The sequence below is a fragment of the Ammospiza nelsoni genome, chromosome 14 (assembly GCF_027579445.1).
Source record: "Ammospiza nelsoni isolate bAmmNel1 chromosome 14, bAmmNel1.pri, whole genome shotgun sequence".
In the NCBI taxonomy this organism is placed as follows: domain Eukaryota; kingdom Metazoa; phylum Chordata; class Aves; order Passeriformes; family Passerellidae; genus Ammospiza; species Ammospiza nelsoni.
Window position 1 is genome coordinate 13,083,743 of NC_080646.1, and position 23,732 is coordinate 13,107,474.

General features: G+C 41.0%; 1 protein-coding gene across 1 annotated transcript in view; it reads right to left on the reverse strand.

Annotated features, from left to right (window-relative positions):
* Positions 1-23,434, reverse strand: part of PRTG (protogenin) — a 73,647-nt gene extending 50,213 nt beyond the window's left edge. Inside the window, exons 1-2 of the mRNA XM_059482446.1 lie at positions 23,278-23,434; positions 22,316-22,618 (exon numbers count right to left, since the gene is read on the reverse strand). Coding sequence (XP_059338429.1) covers positions 22,316-22,618; positions 23,278-23,341 — 367 coding nt within the window. The 5' untranslated portion in view covers positions 23,342-23,434. The remainder of the gene's footprint in view (positions 1-22,315; positions 22,619-23,277) is intronic.
* Between the last annotated feature and the right edge of the window lie 298 nt (positions 23,435-23,732).

Here is a 23,732-nt window from a genome sequence, read left to right on the forward strand (position 1 = left end):
CATCTGTAAGGGGAAGTGATACCATCCAGAACACATTTGGCCCTTTCAGGCACAAAGGGAAAGTGTCAGTTCATTCTGACTGTTATAAAACACTGTAATTCAAAATGGCATTCTTATAAATTACCAGAGATTTAACTCTTCTGATAAAATGCCAAGTGTGGCTTTTTCACTAAAGCTGTTATTTTTGATTTCTGCCAGGATGGTTGGAAAAATAAGCTTAACTAAAACATACTTTTTCTACAAACTTGCATTGCAGAGAGATATTCTGAAATTGCATGGTTTTGTGCTACTATTGGCTAAAACTTTGGTTTAATACACTTAGTTTTATTAATAACCAAATCATGCTGAAAGCCTAATACTTAAACTTAATTAGAACAAAATTAGTTGCTTTAAAAAAAATAATCAGAGGTGGCATTAAAAAAATAAATAATTAGATAAATCATACAGGCTGCTGACATCACTGCCCACATGTTAAGAACTCAATGAAATTTCTGAAGAATGCTATATCAGGCACTTATTACACAAGAATTTTCAAACTGTATTTTTCTTTCTCTGCATTAATAATCCCTGGCAGTAAATGCTATCACACATTGGTATGTTAATGAGTTGTGCTAGCCTAACAAAAAGCAACTGATAGTAATAAAACAACTACACAACTGTTTTCTCCTTCTCTAAAAATCTAAAACCAGGGAGGGGACCACAGTGTTCACAGGCCTCTTCTCAGCTATAACTTAAGGCTCTCAGGATGGTTTTCTCTCACTTGCATGCTGAGAAACACCTGTAGGAGGGGAAAGAGGAGGAGAATAATGACCCATCCTGTTCCAAGCCCTGTGTAGCTGCAGGAGAGGAGAGCAGAATCCTGCACCTTATCCTTCTCTAAAGCACAGGGAAGTCTTGATTACAGATGCAATCTCCAACACCAGGACCCACAGATTTTAATGTCCTTGAAGTAACCCAGGCCCCACTACACCTTCAGTGCCTTTCCAACTCCAACTGCCTTTCCTTACACTTCAAACAAGCTTTTCCAGACAATTTCACTTCCAAAGGTAGCATACATTTTAAAGGATTAGCGAACCAGTTCACCACAGTTTTAAAATCCATACGTGTGTGTGTGTGCAGCATAACTGCAATAGTTAGAAAAACCAGAGTCTTTAAGCTATCTCACTTCATCTCACCGATATCTTGGGAAAAGCTTTGCTAGAATGGCACCTTGTACCCTCTAATCCCAAATAAAACTAAATCCTCTTAATGTGCAACAAGGAGATTGCTGCTATTAATCCCTGGGTTTTAATGAGGTACTAACACTAAACGGTTAGACATGACTTCAAATCAGTATGCACACAAACTGCCTGGAAATGTGGTCATCCTGCTAAAGGGCATTCATTTTACCTTGCTGGTTTGTTTCCCAGCTTCCTATTTTAGTTTTAATTCCTGCCTTTCCTTTGTTCTTTGAAGGTGATTACTACAAACCCACTCTTAGAAAGAAGGCAAGACAGACAGACCTAAGGACACGTGACAGAAACATATTGGTTGGCCACAATTGTGACATGTAATTTCTCAATACGAAAAAGAAAATAACTTTCCTGTGAAATCTAGAGGTTACACATAAAAGTGTGGGGGAAATGACACCCAAATCAGATATTATGTAACAGAAGAGAAAAATTTGAAGGAAGAAAGAAAAATAAGAGAGAGACCAAATCAAGAAACAGATTGATTACCGATACCAAATCTGAGGAAGAAAATCCTTCCCTTTAGTATGAACAATGTAGCAGCAATTTTAAGGATGATGGTTCAGAATTGCATTGAAAAAGGAGTCCAGACTCAAACTATTACCTCACAATTAAATAACAGGGAGGTTAAATGAGACTGAAACTGCCACATTGATTTGACACTATCAATAATTGATATGGGAAACCTAATAATCCCTCTATCCCACAATTGCTTTAACCATTTGCCATTTAGAATCTCCTAGCAGGCATTTTAACATTTTAGAGAAGTTGGATCAGAATACAGCTTTTACAGAACACAATGATAACCTACAGGAATCATTCTGATGCTCTGGAAAACACTGCAGAGTGGGAAATTACAGAACTGCATATTTATGAGCTGCTAGCTTAGCACTATAACTTGGGTCCCTGAAAACACAAACCTAAACAATAATAATTTAATTTTTTTAATTTTTTTTTTCCAAATATTGCAAAAAGCTAACAAGATTAGAAACCTCATTTCTACAGCACGAAAGACACAAGCACAGAATATGAGCCAGGTTTGGCCATGAAAACTGACATTCCAAAAATTGACATTCCCTTTAGACAAAACTGATCCTTCACACCATGTGCTCCTCATGTTTCAGTTCACAGAACAGTACTCTTGTATCTAAGAAGCAAATTTTTCTGAGGCATTAGCCTGAAAAACCCTTTCAAAATCACATTCTGAGTTTTGGAGGGACCAGAAAATGCTCTGCACATAGGGGTAATTAAAGAAAGCTTTCACTGATAAATACCAAGAAGATCCCAGGATGAGGTGATGAGTGAGGATTTAGGCCATCTGCCCTTTCTGCTTTTCTCCATTCATTACTTCAGCTCTGGATAAATCTTCTCCAAGGCTCTGACTGCTCAGCTGAAGCCTGAACTCCTTTGCACAACTTATTGCAGTTTGCCTCCAACATAGTGCCAGACAATTTGGGAAACTGCTCTGCTAAAACTTATGGTCACTTTCTTGTAAAAACAATCACTCCAAGCCTACCACATACTTACTTCCTCACTAAACTAAACAATGAGAGAGAAATGCAACAAAGAAAGCAATGGAAAAGGTAATAAACAAAGGTATGTTCTCATTTTTCCATTCCTCTCTCATATTCTTGCCAACTTGCACAGATATATCTAAGTGCAGTGTTTAGAGTCAATGAATTCCAAACTGAGATGCAGATCACCAGGAATTACTCTCCAATCTCTGACAAGGGAAAAAAGAAATCATTAGCCCCATACACAAAACCCATACTTATAAAATACAAAGCAAAACTGTTTCTTTGTGCATTAAAGTCTCTATACAGCAATGTCCAGTGTCTCTGGTTAAAAAACCAAAAATTTTAAAACTGCCCATTCACAAACTACCCACTACTCTTCTGGTACTGAAGAATGCTATAATCTAAAGGCAATGAAATGGAGAAGCAAAGAGGTCAACAGCCTGAGCACCCTCGAACAAAAGTTCCCTTGGAGATGTCAGCTGCAATCTCATTTGTTTCCTCTAACACTTTCAGGTCCCCCTGCTCCTTTCTTTAAAGCTCCTAATTCAGTGGCTGACAAATGATCATTTTAAAAATCCCTGTACAGGAACAACCAAGTCTGAATTTGTCCACTGAAGATCATTCAGCTCTCCATCATTTGGGCTGGGACTAGATTCTATAAAAGTGCTTATGGCCACACACAGGCAGTTTTCACCAGCAGCTTCTCAAAGCTAGGACCAGTCTGAAGTTTCATATGAAGTATTTTCTGTTCTTGAAATCCTGGAAGTCGATTAGGCCATTCTGGGCCAGTTTTTAGGGAAATGTACTCATTTATCCTTTCTTTGCTCCACTATATCCTTATTCCTTCATCCTTACAGTATCCTCAGAAAGTAGGAAAATATATTGTCTTCTCCACTATCCTGGTTTCATGATATCCACACACAGAACAGAACTTTTGTGAGCAAGTTTCTGATCAACTCCAGTGCAGAAACTCAAGAGAAGAGATCTCAAGGATGCATTTTGAAGACAGTTCACAGGAATGTGAAAAGTTAAGAACAAACTGAAAAGTTAAGAACAAATACCTCAACAGCATCACAATACATCAGGAATCTCTCTGATACTGATCAATTTTTTCAAGGATAAACACCATAATTTCTATTCAGGATATATTGTACTTTAAGAAAGATACTCTTTTCTCTTGCTAAACAGGCAGCACTAAATTTTGGAAAGTGTTAACCTTAGCAACAGAAAGAGTTCATAATTAGCATGTCCACTCTGTATGTTATGGAAAAAAACCTCAAAACAGTTGAAGAAAACTGGCTCCTCAGAAGTGGATAATCACTCATCAAAAAGGTCTCTTCAATGCAGAAACACACATGTTGGAACAGAAAGGCACAATTTGACAAGGTGACTATTAGAATTGTTCACCCCTCACTTCTTCAAACCACTAGAACAGCCACAGAGCTTGTTATCCATGCCATATTAACATAATTGTGCCAATAAATGGGATCCTGGGCAGCAGCAATGTGCCAGAGGAAATAACAGGAGGCTCCTCACTGACACAGTACCAGCCAGTGAATCCCTTATTTTACAGTTTGCTCTCCTGCCCATCAGCTGATCTAAGAGCCACACTGAGATGAGAATCCAATATTGCAATGCAAGGGCATGCATCAGAATTCTCAGCCTGTGAGGGAAGAAAGTGCAGGGTAACACACCCAGGTCTTGCTATTTTAGCTTGTTAGAAGCATCTGCCAATATTGCAAAAATGCCACCACTCTTGCAGCTACATGCAAGTGTTCACATGAGTACACACATTGCCTTACTACACCTGAATCACTTAATAGGAAGCAAAAAATGTACCACTACTACCCCTCCCAACAAAAGCAGACAAACATATCACCTCAGGAGTTATCATTGCACTGTTTTAAAGGAATTAAAAGCTTGAGGCTTTGAAAAATGTGGCTCTATATATTAAACAGTTTATTGATGGTGTGACTGACATTCCTTACCAAACCATGTAAACAAGCATGAGAGATTTGATCTTTTCACTTCTGAAGGCATCCCAGCTGGGGTTTTCCCTTCTCAGTCTATCTATCATCCAGGCAACAGTGTGTGGCCCCAGAAGGCACAATAAATGCTAATGCACTTATCAAGGAATTCCCTTCTGCTCTTCTGCAGACAAGAAGCATAGGAAATAGGAGAGAAAAGGCACACAGTAAGCCACATTAACCAGCTTCAAAGCTGTTCTACTTGTGTGGCTGCATGCATTCAGGAGAAAGAACACACCACTTTCTCCCTTGCAAGGACTGATTTCCTTCAGCAGTTTGCCCAGTGATTGCCTTCTAGTATCTATGCTTAATCCCACAGATGCCTTTCTTTGGAGTTGCTGCCATTCTGTGAAGAATTAGTTCTGCTTAATAGCCCAACTGTTGCATGGGGAACATCCAGCACAGTTTTGCACTTTACAACATGAAGACAAGGATCAGAACACAAGCAGGATTTTGCAACAAAAGACATGTCCCTTCACAACTAACCTAATCTGACATCCAAAAAGAAAAACCAAAAAAACCTCCACAAAACCAAACAAAACCAACAAAACCAAAATAAACTCACACAAATCAGAATAGAACATGAAATATTTAAAGATTGACTGCTATGATTCTAAAGTTCCTCAAACTAAAATTTAATAATCACTCAGTGCAACACAGAAAAGATAATTTCAGCACTTTGGACCAAAAGTCTGCAGCACTGGAAGCATAAATCTGCCCCATTCTGACCAATGAATTTCACTGCAGACGCCAGCAGAAGGGTAAGACCTCTATTGATTTGTTTTGTATCTCTATAAATAAATAAATGCTATTCCTGGCTAAAATAAAACTAGACCCTAAGCAGAAGGCAAAAGCCACTCTTCACCTCAGCCTGCCTAGCTCATCAATCAGAGGAAGCACCAGAGAGCACATCCCAGGCCAGGAGTGGGGCCCCACACATTCCTGGGCTGCGCCACCCACCCTGCGCCTTCGCTCACATCTGGGGAAGGCAGAGGAAGGGGCTCCATTTCATACAGTGGCAAACTGACACCATCCCCATATGAATGAGTGTAAGTTGATCTGGTGGTGCTGTTAAGTCTCCAGACTGTCAGAAATGCTATTCCTGAGAGATAGGAGCACTCTCCATTTTTTGCTTGCAGTGTTTCAGAATCAGCATCCCAGGATGAAAGACCATTTCAACGCAAAATGCTGAGCAGGGGTGTTGGGAATTCAAGCCCTTCAGCCCCCTCTCCAAATGTCAACAATTCCTCATTCCCACGGGGAAAGGAAAGAAGAAATGCCTCCACTCTCAAGGGCCAAATGCCTGCAGCTCATTTCCCTGCCACCAAATGCCCACTACCGCATTACACAGCCCAGAGATCTCACCCAGGAACAGTCTTTCAGCAGAGACTAGTAACTAACAGTTAAAAGCTGAATATCTTAAACTTTGAGAGCAGCAGGGAGAAAATCAGAAACAAAGGTCACACACACAAAAAAAAAAAGGCAACAAAAGACACTACTGTCAGTACTACCTATTTATTGAAGTTAGTTAAATCTTCAGATTAGATGTTTACCTGAAAAATTCTAGAGGTACGGGAGGGGGAAGTGTTTCCAACTCTTGCAATTTTCACATGGAACAAACCAGAAGTGCAGCTTCCAGAAAAAAATTATTTTGCCTTCGAAGTCTTTAGAGGAAGTCACCTTGCTATGGCTATTGACTGCTTGGGTGGCACACAATTGTTGGACTCTTGGATTTCCAGTTTGCCCAGTCATAGCACAACCAAACCGCCATGTTCTACTAGGTAGGTGATACAACTAGTTATTAGATTACTTATATTTTCCAATACACAATGACGACCCATTTTTCCTTTCCATGATTTTTAAAAGCTCATTGTTTGTCTCCAACTCAAGGCTGTGAATCAAAGCCGCCAGGGCAGCACTAAGTGTTATCAGGAGCCCAGAGAAAGCTGGTATCCCCATCTCAGACATCCTACTCCAGTCTGGAACAAGCAGTCCCACGCAAGGGGCTGCTCCCTGGGAAACGCAGCTGCGGGCAGGAGAGGAATAGCACTAGGCCTCCATGAAAAAAGGCTGCCTATTCAACAGGTGTTTTACTCATCCCAGATTTCTGGCACATATGTAGAGGTGTATAACAGAGAAATTAGGTTAGATTATCTCAGACTTCCACCTTCTCCTGTGCTTTTAAGGTAGTTAAGCCGTTCATTTATCTTGACAAATACAAAATTCTTCCTTTTCCCCCAAAAAAGAGGGAGAGAAAAGGAAACAACAGATCAAGCTTCACTATATTTTCTTCTAAATTATGCACTTGTACTTCCATCAGCAGAAGTAAAATACCTTGGCCTGGAGCCAATCAGAAATCCCTCATAATACATTCAATAAGCCAAATCAAAACAATACATAGCTTATGAGAGTGGGGAAAAGAAACTTGAAGGTCGTATTTCATCTGCTGCAGCTCATGGTGCTCATTCAAAGGGAGGCAGGAGGTTAACTGGCAGGATCTGCTCTCTAATGCCTGTTATTTCCAGTGGAAGGAGCCAAGCAACAACGTGCTTTGCTCAGTACTTCATGAAGAGGAGCAGCAAGGAAATCCTAATGCTAAGGAAACACAGCCCAGCTGGAGGGGACATGGAAAGAGGAGCTGGCAACACACTGAAGCTGAAACACACCTCCCTAGCACAACTCAAAGTTGGTTTTTTGGATGCATTAGTTGTAGGACTGAAAACACAATTCATGTCTCATAATGCATGGAAACACCTTCCTAGTTTTACAAAAAAAGGCATTCTACACCAGCAGAGGGAAACAGCTCTCCTGAAAATTTAGAAAATGCTGAGTTTTTACAACAAATTATTATTTCAGGTGAAAACAGAAATACTAGATAGAAAATACAAGGTTCTACCCTCAGCTTTACCATCATCTGTGTTGTCTTGAGGAAAGTAATTTATTAATTTGATCCTGTTGAATTTATTTTGTTCTCATTTTTCTCTTCATCCAAAACAGAGGTAACACACTGACCTTTTACTTACTTGACACTTTTCTGGATTGCTCAAAACCATATATGAGGGACAGTTAGGAACATTAATACTCATATAACACATACATTAAATCTAAGAGTGAGATTATTAGTAATTAATATTCTTAACTCTGTCCTATCAACCAATCACAAAAATCTATGGATTCTTTTGGTAGAAACGCAGTGGTGTGGACAAATCACAAAAAGGATGGAGGGAAACAACAACAAACAAACAAAACAAAACAACCATATTGCACTGATGGAATTGAAATTATCTGTCCCTCTACACGAGCTCCACACTGCACTGATAAACTAAATCTCTCTTAGACTGAAGGCTGAATTAAAACAGAGCAATGCAGGAACTCTTCTGACCCAAAAGTAATCCCCTCAATCATATAATGCATCCCCCTCCTTTTAGTAAAATGAATAGCCCTCCATAGAACCTTTTTCTTCCTTGACAAGTCCTTGACAGAAGAATGTGAATCTGGACAGTTAAATGAATCAATCACCAGCTGCTAGGCTAGGGCCAAGATGGTGAGCCGAGGGGCCTGCCAGAGTTCACTGACCACTGGTCAAAGCAGGACAAAGGCTTTGCCTCTATGAATAGTCTACTCCTGGGATCCAAAGGTCATTTAGCTGCCTTGGAAACGGTCCCCTTTGGTTATTTAAAGTTCTCAGGCTATTCTGCCACAGATATTATTGTTTCAGGTGGTCACCATCTTTCCCCATCACAAGTTTGTGAAAGGCCAGGCAACCATTATTTAGATAAACAGAAGACAATGGTGAACGCAGCAGCAACTAAAGAGTGAGGAAAGGAACAATTAAAATAAATAAAAATAATGCTTTAAACTTCCCCATAACTCCAGCTTCTGAACAGACCTGTAAAAAACATCCTCAGAGAAACAACAAGATCCCAGCACCCAAAGAGGATCTAGATGTACAAGTCACATCAAAGGCAAGAGGTCTGGAATATTCTGCTGCCTCGGAGATTCTTTACATAAATGTATCAGGAGAAGCAACAAAATAAGGAAAAAAAACCCAAATAAGTATTAGAGCTTTACTCTAGTTATGACTGCAGGGCTGTATTTCCAAAAAACTGCCCTATGGCTCAACATAGGATCTGTAGCCTAGCAAGTGGGTGGTGATCTAGGCTATGTGGGAGAGTAAATATTTGAGAGAAGAGACAGAGCAGATGAAAGAGGAGGTGAAACCCACAGAGGCCAACTCCTCCACAGCATTGGAACCCACAGTCCTGCCTGGCACCTCATAAAAGCTCCTCTCCTCTGCACCAGCAATATACCTGATTTCATCTCAGTCAAAAGACAAAAAGTAAATTTTGTACTGACAAACACCAGAGAGTGCATAGATGAGCATACATATGTATACATATAAAAATATTACCTGAGGACTAATATTATCAGGTTAAAGTTATTGCTGAATACATTGTCAGATACCAGCCCATGTTTTGGATGGATCAGAAAGTTCTGACAAACTTACTTGTTTAAAAAGTTGTCACAAGACACTCTGTTACAAACCTTTTTTCACTACATCCTGCCCATATAAAGCTCCAATGCTTTCAAGCATATTTATTTCTTTTTTTAAAATTACATACATCATTAGATAAATTAAGCTAATCCCTCAACTCACACATTCAATATATCTCTTACATGTGTGTATACACACATGATGAAAATTTCCCAAATGCTCAGAAGTTGGGAAACTGAAGAAAATACTCTGTTTATGTAACTGATTTGCTCTGTTTGTATACGTGCTTTAGGAAACAATACAAGTGCACAATCACACTTCCCCACTATTCACAGCACCAAATGAATGGTGCTCACATACTGAGCATCTATTCAATATTTTGTTTTCTCCTCTCTGTTCAGTGTGTGGCCTCATTCCTTGTTTATTACACTGTGTTAAACACTGCCCTCACCAGAGTTACCAGCTTCCTTCTGGCCTTCCCTGCAGGGCTCTGCACTATGGTTCTTCACAAATGTTACTGCATCCACTTTCACAACACCTTGAGATTATGCTCTATTATTATTCGAATTTTACTGTTGGCTATGGACAAACATTTGGATGTGGGATTGAAATATTCACTAAATTTAAACATCCAAGACACAACACTGATTCTTCACAGCACTCCATGTGTGGCAGTCATGGACAGCTCCCCCAACTTGTTCCAGGTCCAGCTGACCAGACCTCAGAACCTGGTATCAAATATTGAGGCCATAAGAAATATGCAATCAAAAACTTCCCATGGAAAGCTGGGACAAGTGGACTTGTGTGTGTCACATATTGCAGAAGCTTCTGGCTGGAGCAGAAATGCATTTCTAATACTCTAAAGATCCCCAGAGCAGTGATGCCTCAGGCATCACAAGGCATCACTGGGAGATTATTCTTTGTCCTTCTGAGGCTCCCAAGGGAAGTCCAGGCCTCCTGGGGCCACATTCGATGTCCTGAAAGATCAGCTGCTCTGATGGGCACACACTCCTGTGTCTGTCTTTGCCAGATCCCTCTTCCACTCTGAGCTTGTACCCGTGGCAACCTGCAAAGGAGCCAAGCCCAGGTCCCCTCACTCCACCAGATTCTCCTCAGCACTCCCTCTTCCCACCAATCCCCTGCCTGACCTCCAGACACATGAGAGCACTCACACCTCCACCTCACCCCCTTCCCCTCCCAAACTTCCTCTCCAGGTAATTAGAGCATTGTTTCCAGCTCTCCATGCCAGCTGGTTTCTCCAGGCAGTGTTAGATCACACTTAGCTCCTCATTAATGCAGAACAGGGAAAAAAGCAGGTCCACATCTGTCCAGGACTACTTAGAGGAAAAGCCCAGCTCGGTGTTCACAAGCAACAGGCTCAGCACAAACATCACCTCCTGTCCTGAGCTAGTCAGGCTGAGTAAAGATGTGTGAACATATGCCAAAATAAAAAAAAAAAGTTTGAGATTTTTCCTCAGAACGGTCAGGACAAGCAATTCTAGTCATAGCAACACCAAAAGCTACTTCCAGACACAAAGACCCCAATAAGTTCCATGTCTCTGTTCCCTAAGTAGACATTTCCATGCTGTCCTAGTGAAAAAAAAATACAGAGAAAAGAGTTTCATCTTCTATTTGCTCTAGGGAACAAGATAAACAGTCCTGATGAAATATACTGTATTAGAAAAATTAAAAACCAGAGATTAATACTGACACGACAAATTTCTACTGAAAAAATTATTACGTCAGAAAATTAACAACTGCAGTTCTACAATATAAATATTTGGTAAATTTAAGATCAGAGTGCCAATAGCCCACTTAGAACAAGATCACCATTTGTACACACACACATTAGAGCAGAAGAAAAGTCTACTACTGATTTTTCTTTTTTTTTAAGAAACATGATTAAAAGCATCAATAGGTTTCATCTCTACTATGCAAAAATAAAGTTTGGCAAACGATTCTTTCTGAGGGCAGGCAGTGGGGTGACTTTTTATGCCTTCTTAGAAAACCATGGGGTACTTTTCCCATCGATAGAACTCCAGGCTCTGCTGTTCCTTCAGAAAACATCCTTGCTAAGAGGACCACAGCCAGACCATGCTAACAATTCAAACCTATATCACCTTACCTAGCACAAATATTTCAATTATTTTAAATCAACACCTTGGTGAGGTTACCTTCACATTGCTATTTCTTGAGATGGTCAGAGCTCATCTATCAGTCAGTAGCTGCCAAAAAGAGAAGACAAGTTCTTCCCAGATAGACCCAAAATCCCACCCACCACTCCTGCCTCCTCACCTCTAACAAACTAGTGGAGTGATTAAACTTCACTTCATGTTTCACTGCAGTTTCTTTTCTTCAATAACTTCAAGTTTACATCATGAGTGGACTTTCATATCTAGTGCACACCAAAAACCCCACAACCCTCACTACTGATGAAGGTCATTAAAGAAAATGTCAACATTATAAACATTCACCTAAACACAAAGCACAGATTTTGAACCTGCTCATTTTCTCAGCAGGATCTACTTCCACGATCCCTTCTGGTGCACAAAGTATACACAACTCTAAAAGGAAAGAAATACTGTTTCTAAACCATAGCTAATAAAATTCTTCATGAGAAATATTTATTCTGTTCTAAAAAGTCATCATTTTCAACAAAATCTCTGACCATAAAGGAGTCTAATCTACTACCATGTGCTCCATAAAGATACCTAGTTGCAGATTAGATATGTTGCCTTTCATGTATAGAGTTTCCTGCAGCTATTTTATGATAGATAATAGAGGTGTTCCTTCAGTATGTACAGGTTTGTTTATTATTATGGTGCATTTATCTTAAATAAATCCAAGCTAAACCAGTAATTATATTGAGGGGGGAAGGGAGGATAAAGCCCTGTTTAGATTTCAGGGATTCACCATCTGAAAGCTTTTATTCTTCCACGGTGAAGGAAAGTTATGACCTTTGACATGTGGCCATGGTGCCAAAGAAACTGCTCATAAATGTGTGTCAGTAAAGAAGCAGAAATCAATAAATTCATTTAATCCAGTGAACTATTATGTAGTGAGACACAATATATTTTCAAGAGCCAACTGCTCTACTTCTTTTGCTCAAAAGGCAAAAATTTTATGTAATGGACTTTTTGGATATTCAATTTTTTGATGGTATCTTAGACTCTTTAATAAATGTTTTGGTCAGTTATGGCACAATTTATTAGCCCACTCATCTCTGTTTGAACGATCCCTGATACAGCTGGATTCAGGTAGCACAACAGGAGCACTAGAAGGGGAGCAGATATCCTGTTAACTACCTCTGCCACTACCAGAGATAGCTATCCCACAGGAATCAAACACTGGCAGGTACTAAAAGTGTGCATTTTTTTCCACACTGGGTGCTCAAGAGCAAAAAAAAAAAAAAAAAGAAATATTGTTCATCATCCCAAACAAAGGAATTTCAAAAAACCAATTTCAAAAAACACAAAGCACTACTAGAAAGCTTTCAGCAATGCATTTAGTCAGCAGTAAGCACCACTGAGTAAAGATTATGACCATTAAAAACAAGTACTAACTGCCACGTGCTGGTAATGTCACAAAACTCCCACCAATGCTACCAAGAATTCCAGTTAATTTCTTGTATGCTGTGGGATAAAACTGAGCTGCCTTCCTGGCCCAGACTGGCTGAACTAATAAAAGCAGGATCCACTTTCAACCTCTATTGAAGATCAATGATAAATCTGCTTACAAACTGTGGGCTGCAGGGGTGTTTGCATAAATAAGCATTAAAAGCAAGAGGGGAAAAAAGAGCTGGTCATATGCTCACTTAGGCTTAGGAGAGGAGGAGGGGGAAGGAAGTTTCACCCTTGTAATTTGGGACATGCTAGGTACAAAGTTTCTCCTCAGGCAACATGACAGAGTCGTGCCAGAACTGCCAGAGAATATTTCCAGTTAACATCAATTTACCGGATGTCACAGACAAGTTTAATGAACAAAATGATAAATGGCTGTCAATGGCTTCATAAAGTCAACGAATTCTCATTACAAAGAACATACATAATGCACAGCTCTGCCTGAGGCACATGGTACAGTTATTAGAGGTTTACTAGAGAACTTGATGTGGATGGTGAAATGGTAATTTAATAATTTACCCTAGTTAATTTGCTGATAAGTCATCTAAGCAATTTATTAATATGTTCAAGATTGTACAAGCAGGAGTAAGCATTTAAAATTCTTCTGCATGTTCAAAGACTTGAATTTGAAAGTTTCTTTGAAAAGATAACGGGTTATTTGAAAACTTCTAGTTGTAACAAGTTGTAAAGCAAAAAACAATACTGTGTAACACTGACCTGGCTTTACTGTACATTATTGCAAGGGCTATTGAAACAGCTTTTTCTTAATCAAAATTATTGTCTGATTTTAAGTGACAGGCAGACCACCTGAGACAAGATATTATACTTCTGCAGAATCATTTTTACCTCATCTAAATTTGGGGTCAAAACTGACCTCAAAGTATCTTATGACACTTCCCTCCTCTGGCACAGCTGTGAAAATAAGCTCCACTGGAAAACAGCACCTCCTTCCAGGCATCAGGCAGGGATAAGGAAGGAGGGTCAGCAGAAGCAGTTTTGCAGATCCAAAGCAATGATGTAGCACATACATGACAATCCGTAAGAGAAAAGGAAAAAATAAAAACTAACTAAATGCAGAAAAATCAGCCTGCACGTGACATGAGAAAGAAAAAAGAGTGGGAACATGGGAGAGAACACAAATTATGAGAAAATTTTCAGTGGTAAAATCTGATCTGAAAAGCTTTGCTATTTGATATGTTTTCCTCCCCATTTCAAAACACTTTCAAGACTGAGAAACTGTCTTGATACAGCTTAAAAGAGCCAACAAATCCACTCTGTAAAGTATGGTGATGTGGACATACTGCAACTGTTATGATTTTAGAGGGAGAAGACAGCATTGCTGCTTCACTCACATGCTGCAAAGGCTGAGATGTAACCTGGTTTTCTAAGCTTCTTTTAACTTGTTTGGACTTTACCCTGAAATGGCTCAAAGTAGAGCCAAGAAAACCCCAGGAATGATGAAGGTTTTACAAGAAATTCTGGTTTACGGGAATGAGGACAAATAATGTAATCAATCAATGTGATCAGGATTATTACCTGAAGACACTAAAAATCAAATACGAAAATATAAAGATGCTTCTGTTCACAGAATTCTCTCCAGTTTCCAATATTCATTCATCACTATTTACAAGATGCACACCACAAGCTGTAAAGACTTGAACTTTTCCCCCAGCTCTGTATTAAAAGAACACCTGATGACATGTTTAATGCTTGTAATAACTTACCTCTTATTGCCACTTGTAATAAAGTACCTCTTATGCCTGGTCATTCAGTAATTATTTCTTTTAAAACTCTCTCTCATCAGCAAATCATTTCAAAATTCAAGTACTGCACCTCAGAGCTAAAGAGCATATTTCTAACACACTTCTAAGCCAAGGTAAATTATTGCTATTATTAAAATCTAAATCAGAATTTTAGCATGTTCTGAGGCTAGAGGACTAGGACAAGGGAAGTTTTGCTGTTTTGTCATCAATCCACCATTCAGAGCAGCTTGCAGCTAAGACAAACTTATCCTCTTTCTAAAACACTCCATTTGCTCCACCTAAAGCTGCAATTCCAAAAGTCTCACACATAAGTCTTATTGCCCATGCTACTATCTTCTCCTCAAATGTTTAAATCCTGATAAAAGCTTTGGATTATAAAGCTTGCTGTCAGTATTCCTATGTCTTTTCCAACAAGTTCATTTTCAATATTTCATTTCTCACATTGCATTCTACTGCTCTGACATCAAGTAAACAAGCAGCTGCTTACTGAATGCTATTGCTACAATGCTCAGGCTAGAACCAAACTTGCTCAAGCTTAGCTACCAAATAATTTACAGTTTTCTCATCAGTCAAAATCAGAAGAGACCTTGACCACCCTGGGAGTTTTAGAAGTTGTTTAGTGCAATACTGGCACAGAAAGACTCAGGAACTCTGAAATTTTTACCCCATAAAATACAAAGATTACACATTCTGTCATTGTTGGGTTTTGATAATAAGAATCTAACTTCAGGATCAGACCTGTCTGCCTCTTGGAAAATGATACCAAGACTCTATTTCCCTATGTTGCAGATGCTCTGATATGTCAGAAATCTTTACGAGAACTACAAGAGATGAGCACTTGAGAAACAAGCACTTTGAACAGGGCCTTGAGATGTTAACTGCATTATCGAGATGCAACTTAGTTTATTTTGTCTTTGATGGTGTTTATGTTGTTAAAAACAAAAAAAAAAAACCTTCCATTCACGTAAGACCAAATTTGATTTTGTCAAAAAAACAACAAAACCAATAGAATTATCATTGAGTTATGAAACAAAGTAAAAGCAGCAGAAAAAAAAAATCTGTCTAGTAATGACAATTTATATTTTCCCCTAATAAATTAGGAAGGCCATTTCCCTCCAAAGTTTTTACATACAGAAAAAACAGAGGAGTTTGCAATAATTCCATACACTAAGACAAAAGCAAACTGTCCATACTCAGGTGATTTCACAGACATTTCTTCCCTAATTCTGCTGTTTATGTCTTTAAAAAGTAACCATTTAATCCATACAACCAAAAATTGTTTCCCCTACAGATGCAGGTTTTGGAAGGCTGCCAGATGGATTTCTAACTCCTAACACAAATGATCTAGAGCGATTTCTTTTCTACCTCTAACTCAATTGCTGAGACAATCAACTTTAAAATGTAGACACTGCTTAAAATGCTGCTGCTTAAAAGCTACCTAAAGGTTGACCTTAGTAACTAATGTTGACCATACAACCCACACTTACTCAACAAAATGTGGAGTTTTGACATTGTTGATTACTTTTTCACTTAGGTGGTGATTACCAGTTATAAAGACTGGAAGTAATCAATCCCAATTTAACAGCTGGGCCTATTGATGAAAAAAAAACAAAAAAAAAATGCAAAACTAAATAAAGATTATGTTCACAATTTTGGAGATAAAATGTGGAAAAAATACAAAATGCTGAGAAAAACAAACAAATACTAAGCACAAGTTTGTCAAACAATGGGCATGACCATATTTCTGTAGGAAAACGCTTAGTAACTTTTAAATTCTTCCTCCAAGATTCTCTTTTGTCATTGTCTTAAATTGTTCTGCACACCATCAATAGCCACAGCTGTTAAATTGTGAAGACGTGACAACAAGTCTCTAGGCAAACAACTGCTCAGAGTGAGATCCCTTTCTTTAGGATAATCAGAGCTGGCTGACAAAAGGGGGCCTTACTGAATGCCCTTTCAACAATTCCTACACCAAGAAATGCAGAGAAAAAGGGAGGGGGAAGAAATGGAGCAGTGGGGGGGGAGCAGCGCACTGCAGGAACAGAACAGCATCTTTTGCTGCCGTGCATTGCTTTGCAAGCAGGAAAGGAATCTCCCCAGGTTTGTGCACGCAGCACACACAAACTCACACCAGGTGAGGAGTGAGTGCTTTGGGCCACAGCTCTGAACAACATCCAGCACAGCACCGTGCTTTCCTTCAACCTTTCTCATCTAGGTGAAGGTTTTATTAGCTACAGAGTGCACTGCCAAAAAGACTGAGCATTCTTTTAAAAAAGAAGCTAGTAAAAAGTTTATGCGTTGTAAAGTTACTCTGATAAAAACTAGTAAATAAACCCTAACCTTTGGTCTGACTAGCTAGGAATAAAAGCAAGGGCATAGAAGGCCTCAGTCTGGCATTAGGCTTGACACAAATTTGAAATTGAGGTGTTAAGGAAACCCATAAAAAGCTCACCTCTCAAGTGAAATGGTAGTGGAAACAAACACTGTTCATGTGCACTAAGCAAAGTTTTATACAATTTTTTTATCTTGGTAACAATATAAAAGCCCATTCCTCATCCTGTGGAAGAGCTCTTACAAGTGGAGGCAATCATTGCTGAAAAAGGAGGGAATGCCCTGGTACCAACAACAAAAAGTAACTAATGGTTATGTCTTAAAAGGATGCTGATAATTGTCTTCTGCCAAGGTGCTGCAGGACCTCAGGTCAAAAGACACCTGGGGAGTTGCAGAGGAAAATACTCCAATAAAAAGGGTTAACATGATAGTACTTCCCAGTTTTCTTATTTCTTCAGGATATCTCAGTTAAAGAACAAAAAATCTTACTGTTCTTAATTGTTATCAATTGACATTGCTGGCTAAGACATTGGAACCTCATCCTCCTGCCTAAAAACACTGGAATTTAAATGCACTAATAATCGGCCATGTGCACTCTCAGATTAGAAACATATTTTCCTCTCAGGATAGTCAATCAACTAATCAAAGCAAGAGCAGTAGGGCAGCACTTGCCAAAACCCAGATCACCAGGTTCCCTGAGCTGTCTGTAACCACACCAGTTCTGCAGCACTAAGACTTTGCTCTCTTTCAATACAATTCTATTGCCTACATCTGCCATCTGCCATTTCACTTCCACCTCAGCCCAAAACCACTAAACCACTTCTGCCCCCTAACATCACCTTTCTTTCTCACAATTTGTACCTCTCTCCATTGCTATTTAAAATAATTAAACATAATTTTGAGTGCTGTATGCACTTGGAAGACACCCGAAATTACAGATTCCATGGAAAGCAAAAACTATATTGATAGACCACAGCTATTAATCCTGTTATTTTAAGGCAAGATGAAGATTATTTTTAAAAATTCAGTGGCAGAGGGGCAAAAGTTTTGCCTACACATTTCACAAAGTCCACAGTTTGATGAGTGTAAGTTTCATTAACCTTCCCCTGTCCCCACTAACCCCTTTCCACCTCCACTTCAGTCCTCTCAGTTACACCACTGCAATCACTGAGTGGCTCCAAGAGAAACCATATCAGGGAACTCAGCTGGGTTAAACAGCATCTTTTGTTTTAATTCTATTATTTTAACCCAGAGCAGTTCCCTGTTCAGTTAGCTACACGTGCAGCTGTGCCCACACAAGGAACAGCACAACGCCAAAGTGGGAACAAACTGCTGGAACTGCTAAGGAAACGTGATTGCCACAGCACAGCAAGAGGCTCAGCTGGATGCACTCTTCAGTGCAAATATTTAAAAGCAGAGCAAAAGATGCTATTAGGCTATAAAAACATAAATATGGCAAATTATTGGCAGGACAGCGGGATCTGATGTCACATCACTGCCTCAGCAGGTAAGCAAAGTTAAGAACTTCCCACCAAGTGCAGGCTGCTGTGTGCAAAGGGCCCAGCACTCCTCAAGCTGCAGTGCAGTGGGCTCACACACCTTCCCTCCAGGAGCATCTTCCCAGAAACCTCCTGCTTGCATCACCTCTCACTCTTGTGAAATGCAGAAACCTGTACAAGAAGGATTAGGCTTACACTTCTTCTAATTCACAAACATTGAAATCAATTCAGCCAAGTTACAAGAGGAGAAAAGGTTATCCAGGAATGCTGTTTATATACCATCCAACCATCTCAAGACTTTAATTTCTACTTTTTGTGAAAAGGACATAAACAGTGAGTGACCTATCCAATCACTGCACAATGCCCATGTTACCAGCTTCAGAACATGATCCACCTTCTCCATTTCTCCTGAATAATATTTTATTGGAAGTCTAGCTTTATTTTGAGACAGAACCTTAGTTAACTGTGGTTGAAAAATCAAAATTTCAAAATGCAGGAAAACAAAAATCTCAGCTTGTTTACTTTTGACTGATTCAAAGTTATACCAAAAGGACTTTCTCTGAAGCCTACACTCCCTTTATATTCGTTTAAAGAGATCTGTCTCAGTAGCAGTGGCAAAAGTCGAATTTTGAGTAAGTCATGCTCTTAAGCAGTACCATTTTCCCCTCACAAAGAAGCAGACAGGGACTCCTCCTCTGCCCCCACACCAATCAGCCAGCTTTGGAAGTAACTACAAGCATGTACTGAAACTAATATTTAGTTTTACCTAAGCACTACCTCAGCACCAGAGTTTCCTTTTAAAAAAGTAGGGGGATCTCACCAAAAAAAAAGCCCTAAATTAGTCAAATTCTTTTGTGCATGGATGAACAACAGGAAAGCAAAGCCTTGGGGCCTCTGGGGAGGAACCCTGTCCCTGCAGACCTACTCTGATGTGCTTGGGAGATAAGGCTCCATAGTGACACTTAAGGAAAGGCCTGCTCACATTTGAATTTCTGCATTCCTCAAGAACAATTCATGGCAATCACTAACTTTGCAGAGGAGCTACATGAAAGCTTTGGCCAATGAATGAGGGTCATCTGCTCTTTATCACAAGGGTAAACCTCATCCTGGCCAGTTTCTAACCTTTTAACCCTGTGAATTCTTAATTTGCACATGAATAATGGAATTCTTGCCAAGAGTGCAACCTTCAGCTTCCAGTTTCTAACTTTAGAAACCAAGACCTGATCTCCTTGTGTGTTCAGATCTTAAACTCTTGGACAGATTAAAGTTTTTGATTTCCAAATGCAACACTAAACATTACAATTCTGAAGCAAAAGATAAGCTTATTGGCAAAACCTCTGACCAGGCAAAGTAAAAGAACATCCTCACACCCTGCTGCTACCAGTAACTGAAGAGAGCATTTGCTTTTTTCCTCCAAAGAAAGAATGCCCATTTAATGCCTATTCTCCACCTGTTTAATATGTATAGTTCCTTCTGTACCCTGACCACAAGATAATTTGCCTTTGCAGCAACCCGACAACTTCTTCTAAAAAGAAAAATTGTAAGGCTACAAAATCCCCCACAAGACTTTCATTTATTTCACTTAAAATGTCTGCAAAGCTCAATCAGTTCATGAGAGCAAGCAGAAACACTGTGGAAATAGGAGAGAAAACTAATTCTGCACGTGTTTTATGGGCTCCAAATTATCACAATACAAATTATTGCCCAATTTCACAGCTTTACAGTAAAGATGACATTCTGAAACGGGTCAGGTTGGTGCATGACTAAAGAGAAGAGACTGCTAGGTAGGATAACTCCATGTTTGGCCACTAGTTAACCACTTAATCACTAAGTCAACAACACCTACTGTGATCATTATGGATCCGCTATCTCTTCCAGTTTTCTCCAACAGCCATAGAAAGCCTTTCAAGTATTCAAACAAGAAAAAGAAACCTTTTGTCACAGTCTTACAAAGCAGGGGAGGGAGGAAAAAAAGGGCTGCAAAACAAGAATCTCACTCCACAGCACACATTCTGTTGGTTCACAAGACTTTCTTGGTGAAAATCAGCATAATTAAACCATCTTTCTGATGAAATAATATGTATGTGAGAAACAAATATTTACAGAAGTCAGTATTGTCTGAATAAAATCAAATACTACAATTGCATTACCAAGCTATTCCAGTCTAGTGCTCTGTACTATTCCAGAAGTTCTCTGATATTAAGCATGGAGCTCATTCTGCAATGTCTCCAATTTAAAGTAGCCCTGATATCCTCTTTAGGAGGGTTTTCTTGTCTAATTTTTATTCATGCTGACACACTGAAACTTAGTGAGGTTAAATGTTAAAAATTGTAATACCTGATTTTTCACCAAACACTTAATTTTTATCAAAAGTATCCACAAATTACTTCATCTCTCAGTCCTGTACATGAGCAAGATAAAAAGTAATATGTAGGCAGGTTTTTGAAATTGAGACTCCAGAGTTTCACATTCTTACAGCATGTGAAAACTCAGCACTCACATGGAGCCACCTGCTTCCAGGATGGTTTTGAACCACCCAGTGCTCTGGCTCACTGAACAAGGCTGTTCACACCTTCCTGGGGCATCTCGTGGACAGTATTTAGAATGAGGTCAGTAGCACACAGAAAGAAACTAACAAATGTTAACATTCACACGTTTTTTAATGTAATGTAATATATCAATTTCATTAATTAGTTTCAGTTTGAATTCAGTAAAAGCTGCAACTTACAATAAATGTCAGGTTTTCAGTGAGGTACCAGCACTAGTTTTATTCAACTTGCTACTAAGAACAGGGTCGAAGAGGTCATAGGAAGTCTTTTCCTATTAGATTAAGTTCATCAGTTAAGTCCCATTATAGAGGAAACATGAGAAGACTACATAAACTGTGTACTCTCTGTGTTATACTTTCTTTGAAATGAAAGTTTTCTTTACTTTGCCAAAATTTACTTTTCTTTGAAAAGTGCATTCCCATGTACTTTTGGGAAGCAAAGGGAGATCATGTTGTAGAAGTAGTCTAGTGGCAAAGCTCTGCTCTGTCATGGAAAAAGGCACAGCATTCCGTGCCTCACACACATCTCTTGCTCAATGTTTAAAGATGATAGGAAAATAGAGGGCAACAAACACCCGGGGTCAGTCTGTTAAAGCCATAAAGGCACTTAGACACAACTATTTCCTTCACCATTCACCCAGCAGTAGGGAGTCACTCCAGAAACGCAACTCTCCCTTCCCACGTACCAGGCCCTTATGGGAGGTTCCAGAGGAACCAGGTGGGTCAGCACCCACATCTGCTGGGCTGAACACAAGTCAGAAAAGCAAGGCCTTACAGCTGCCCAGAAAACTTTTCCCCTCTTTCCTCTCCCAGAGATAAACATCTACATTAATCATTCCACCCTGCCCCAAGATGGCACAACACAACAGTCAAGCTACTGAACAAGGAATTTTTTTTTTTTAATCAGATCTGTAGATAACCCTTGTAAGGCTGCTAGAACAGCACTTGGGAAACCAGACCCAGGACTGGGTCAGCATGACTCTGCATCACCACCTGCTCCAGGCTAGTGACACACATAAGCCACCCACACAAGGCACCACTGCCCAGGAGGTCTCAAAGGTTCCTGTGCCTCTTCTGCCACATCAGGGACTGAAAAAGAGACCACCATAAGTTTTTTCCATAATCTTTATACATTTAAAAAGAAATAAAGGTTCTCTAGAATTACTCTATAATTTTGCATTTTAACTTTTCAGGTATGCAATCAAAATGATAGGCTGTTGTGTGCTGTTCAGAGAATTCCTGCCACAAACTCAGGAACAGGTTAAAAAACAAGAGCTGGGACTTACTTGCTAGTGTGAGGTGACTTTTTTGACTGAGAATAGCCCCGTGTTTGTTGAGAGCTAAGCACTGGTAAAATCCTTCATCAGACAGTTCTCCCTTTTTTCCTTCTACCTCACTGATATACAACGAGCCATTGGATAAAGTGTAGATCCGTTCGTTTTCAGACACTTTGCCTCCATTTTTCATCCATGTAATAGTTATAGGAGCTTCACCACGGGCTTGGCAGTCTAAAACCACCGGATCCTTCCTTGACACAGTAACGTCCTGAGGCTCTTTCACAAAAAACAGTTCACTAAAGCACCACACTCCTAAGAGAGAAGAAAAAAGAAAAAAAAAAAAGGAAAAAATGTTTTTGTCTGTAAGGACAGACATGTAAGCAGAGAGATGCAAGTTACCCAGCGCACTGTGAGCTGCGAGTCATCCCCACAGCACGAGGTGAAGCCATCGCTATCACACACGCTCCGAGCGCTCCCAACTCGGACAACTCTGGGCAAACTTGGTACTGACTCCATGCGGCGCGGAGCCCCCGGGCTGTAAAAAGCCCAGGAGCCGGAGAACCAGCGCCTTCCACAGGGACCGAACCGGGCACGGCCACGGCACGGGCGGGGGGCTCGGTGAGCCCGGGGCCCGCGGGCAGCGCAGCGCCGGGGCGGCCACACAGGTGCGACCGCTCCGCCCGGCCCGCTCGCTAATTTTACAAGCCTGCCAAAGCAGCCGGAGCGGGGCGCGTCGTAAAAAGGCTGATTTTACAAGGAATCGTTAGCGAAAACCTCTCACCAGAGCGCGGAGGGGCCGTGCACCGCCCGCGCCCCTCACGCCCCCCCGCCCCGTCGCGGCGCGAACAAAGCGCGGAGCCGCCGCCGGTTCCCGCTCCCTCCCCGCCGGTCCCGCCGATGCCGGATAAATAAAGCCACGTGCGGCGGCCGCAGCGGGGCCGGACAATGGGGCTCGGGCCGGCCGGACTCACCTGGCAGCGGGAGCAACAGCAGCAGCAGCGCCCGCGGCAGCGGCCGGCGGCGGAGCGGCGCCATTCAGCGGGACGCGGCTGGCATGCCCCGCCGGCCGCTCCACACACCGGTCAGCGGGCGAGGGGAGGAGACTGGGGACGGACGGAGCGGCCCCGGCGCGCCCGTCCCGGCCCTACTCTCTGCATCTCGTCTCCATTGGCCTTTGGGGAGAAGAGGGGCGAGGGGCAGGGCCGGCCGGAGGAGGGAGGGAGGGACGGCGCTGGACGGGGCGGGCCGCAGGGCGGGGGTCGCGGCGGACAATGCGGCGGGGCCGGCCGGCAGCGCGTACGAGGGGCCGCGGGCTCCGGCGCCATCTGGGCCGAGCACGGCCCCGCAAACGCGGCCCCTCCGGGCGGCACCGGGACCCGACGGCAGCTCCGCCGACCCCCGAGCCGGGCGGGCGCTGCCGGCTGTG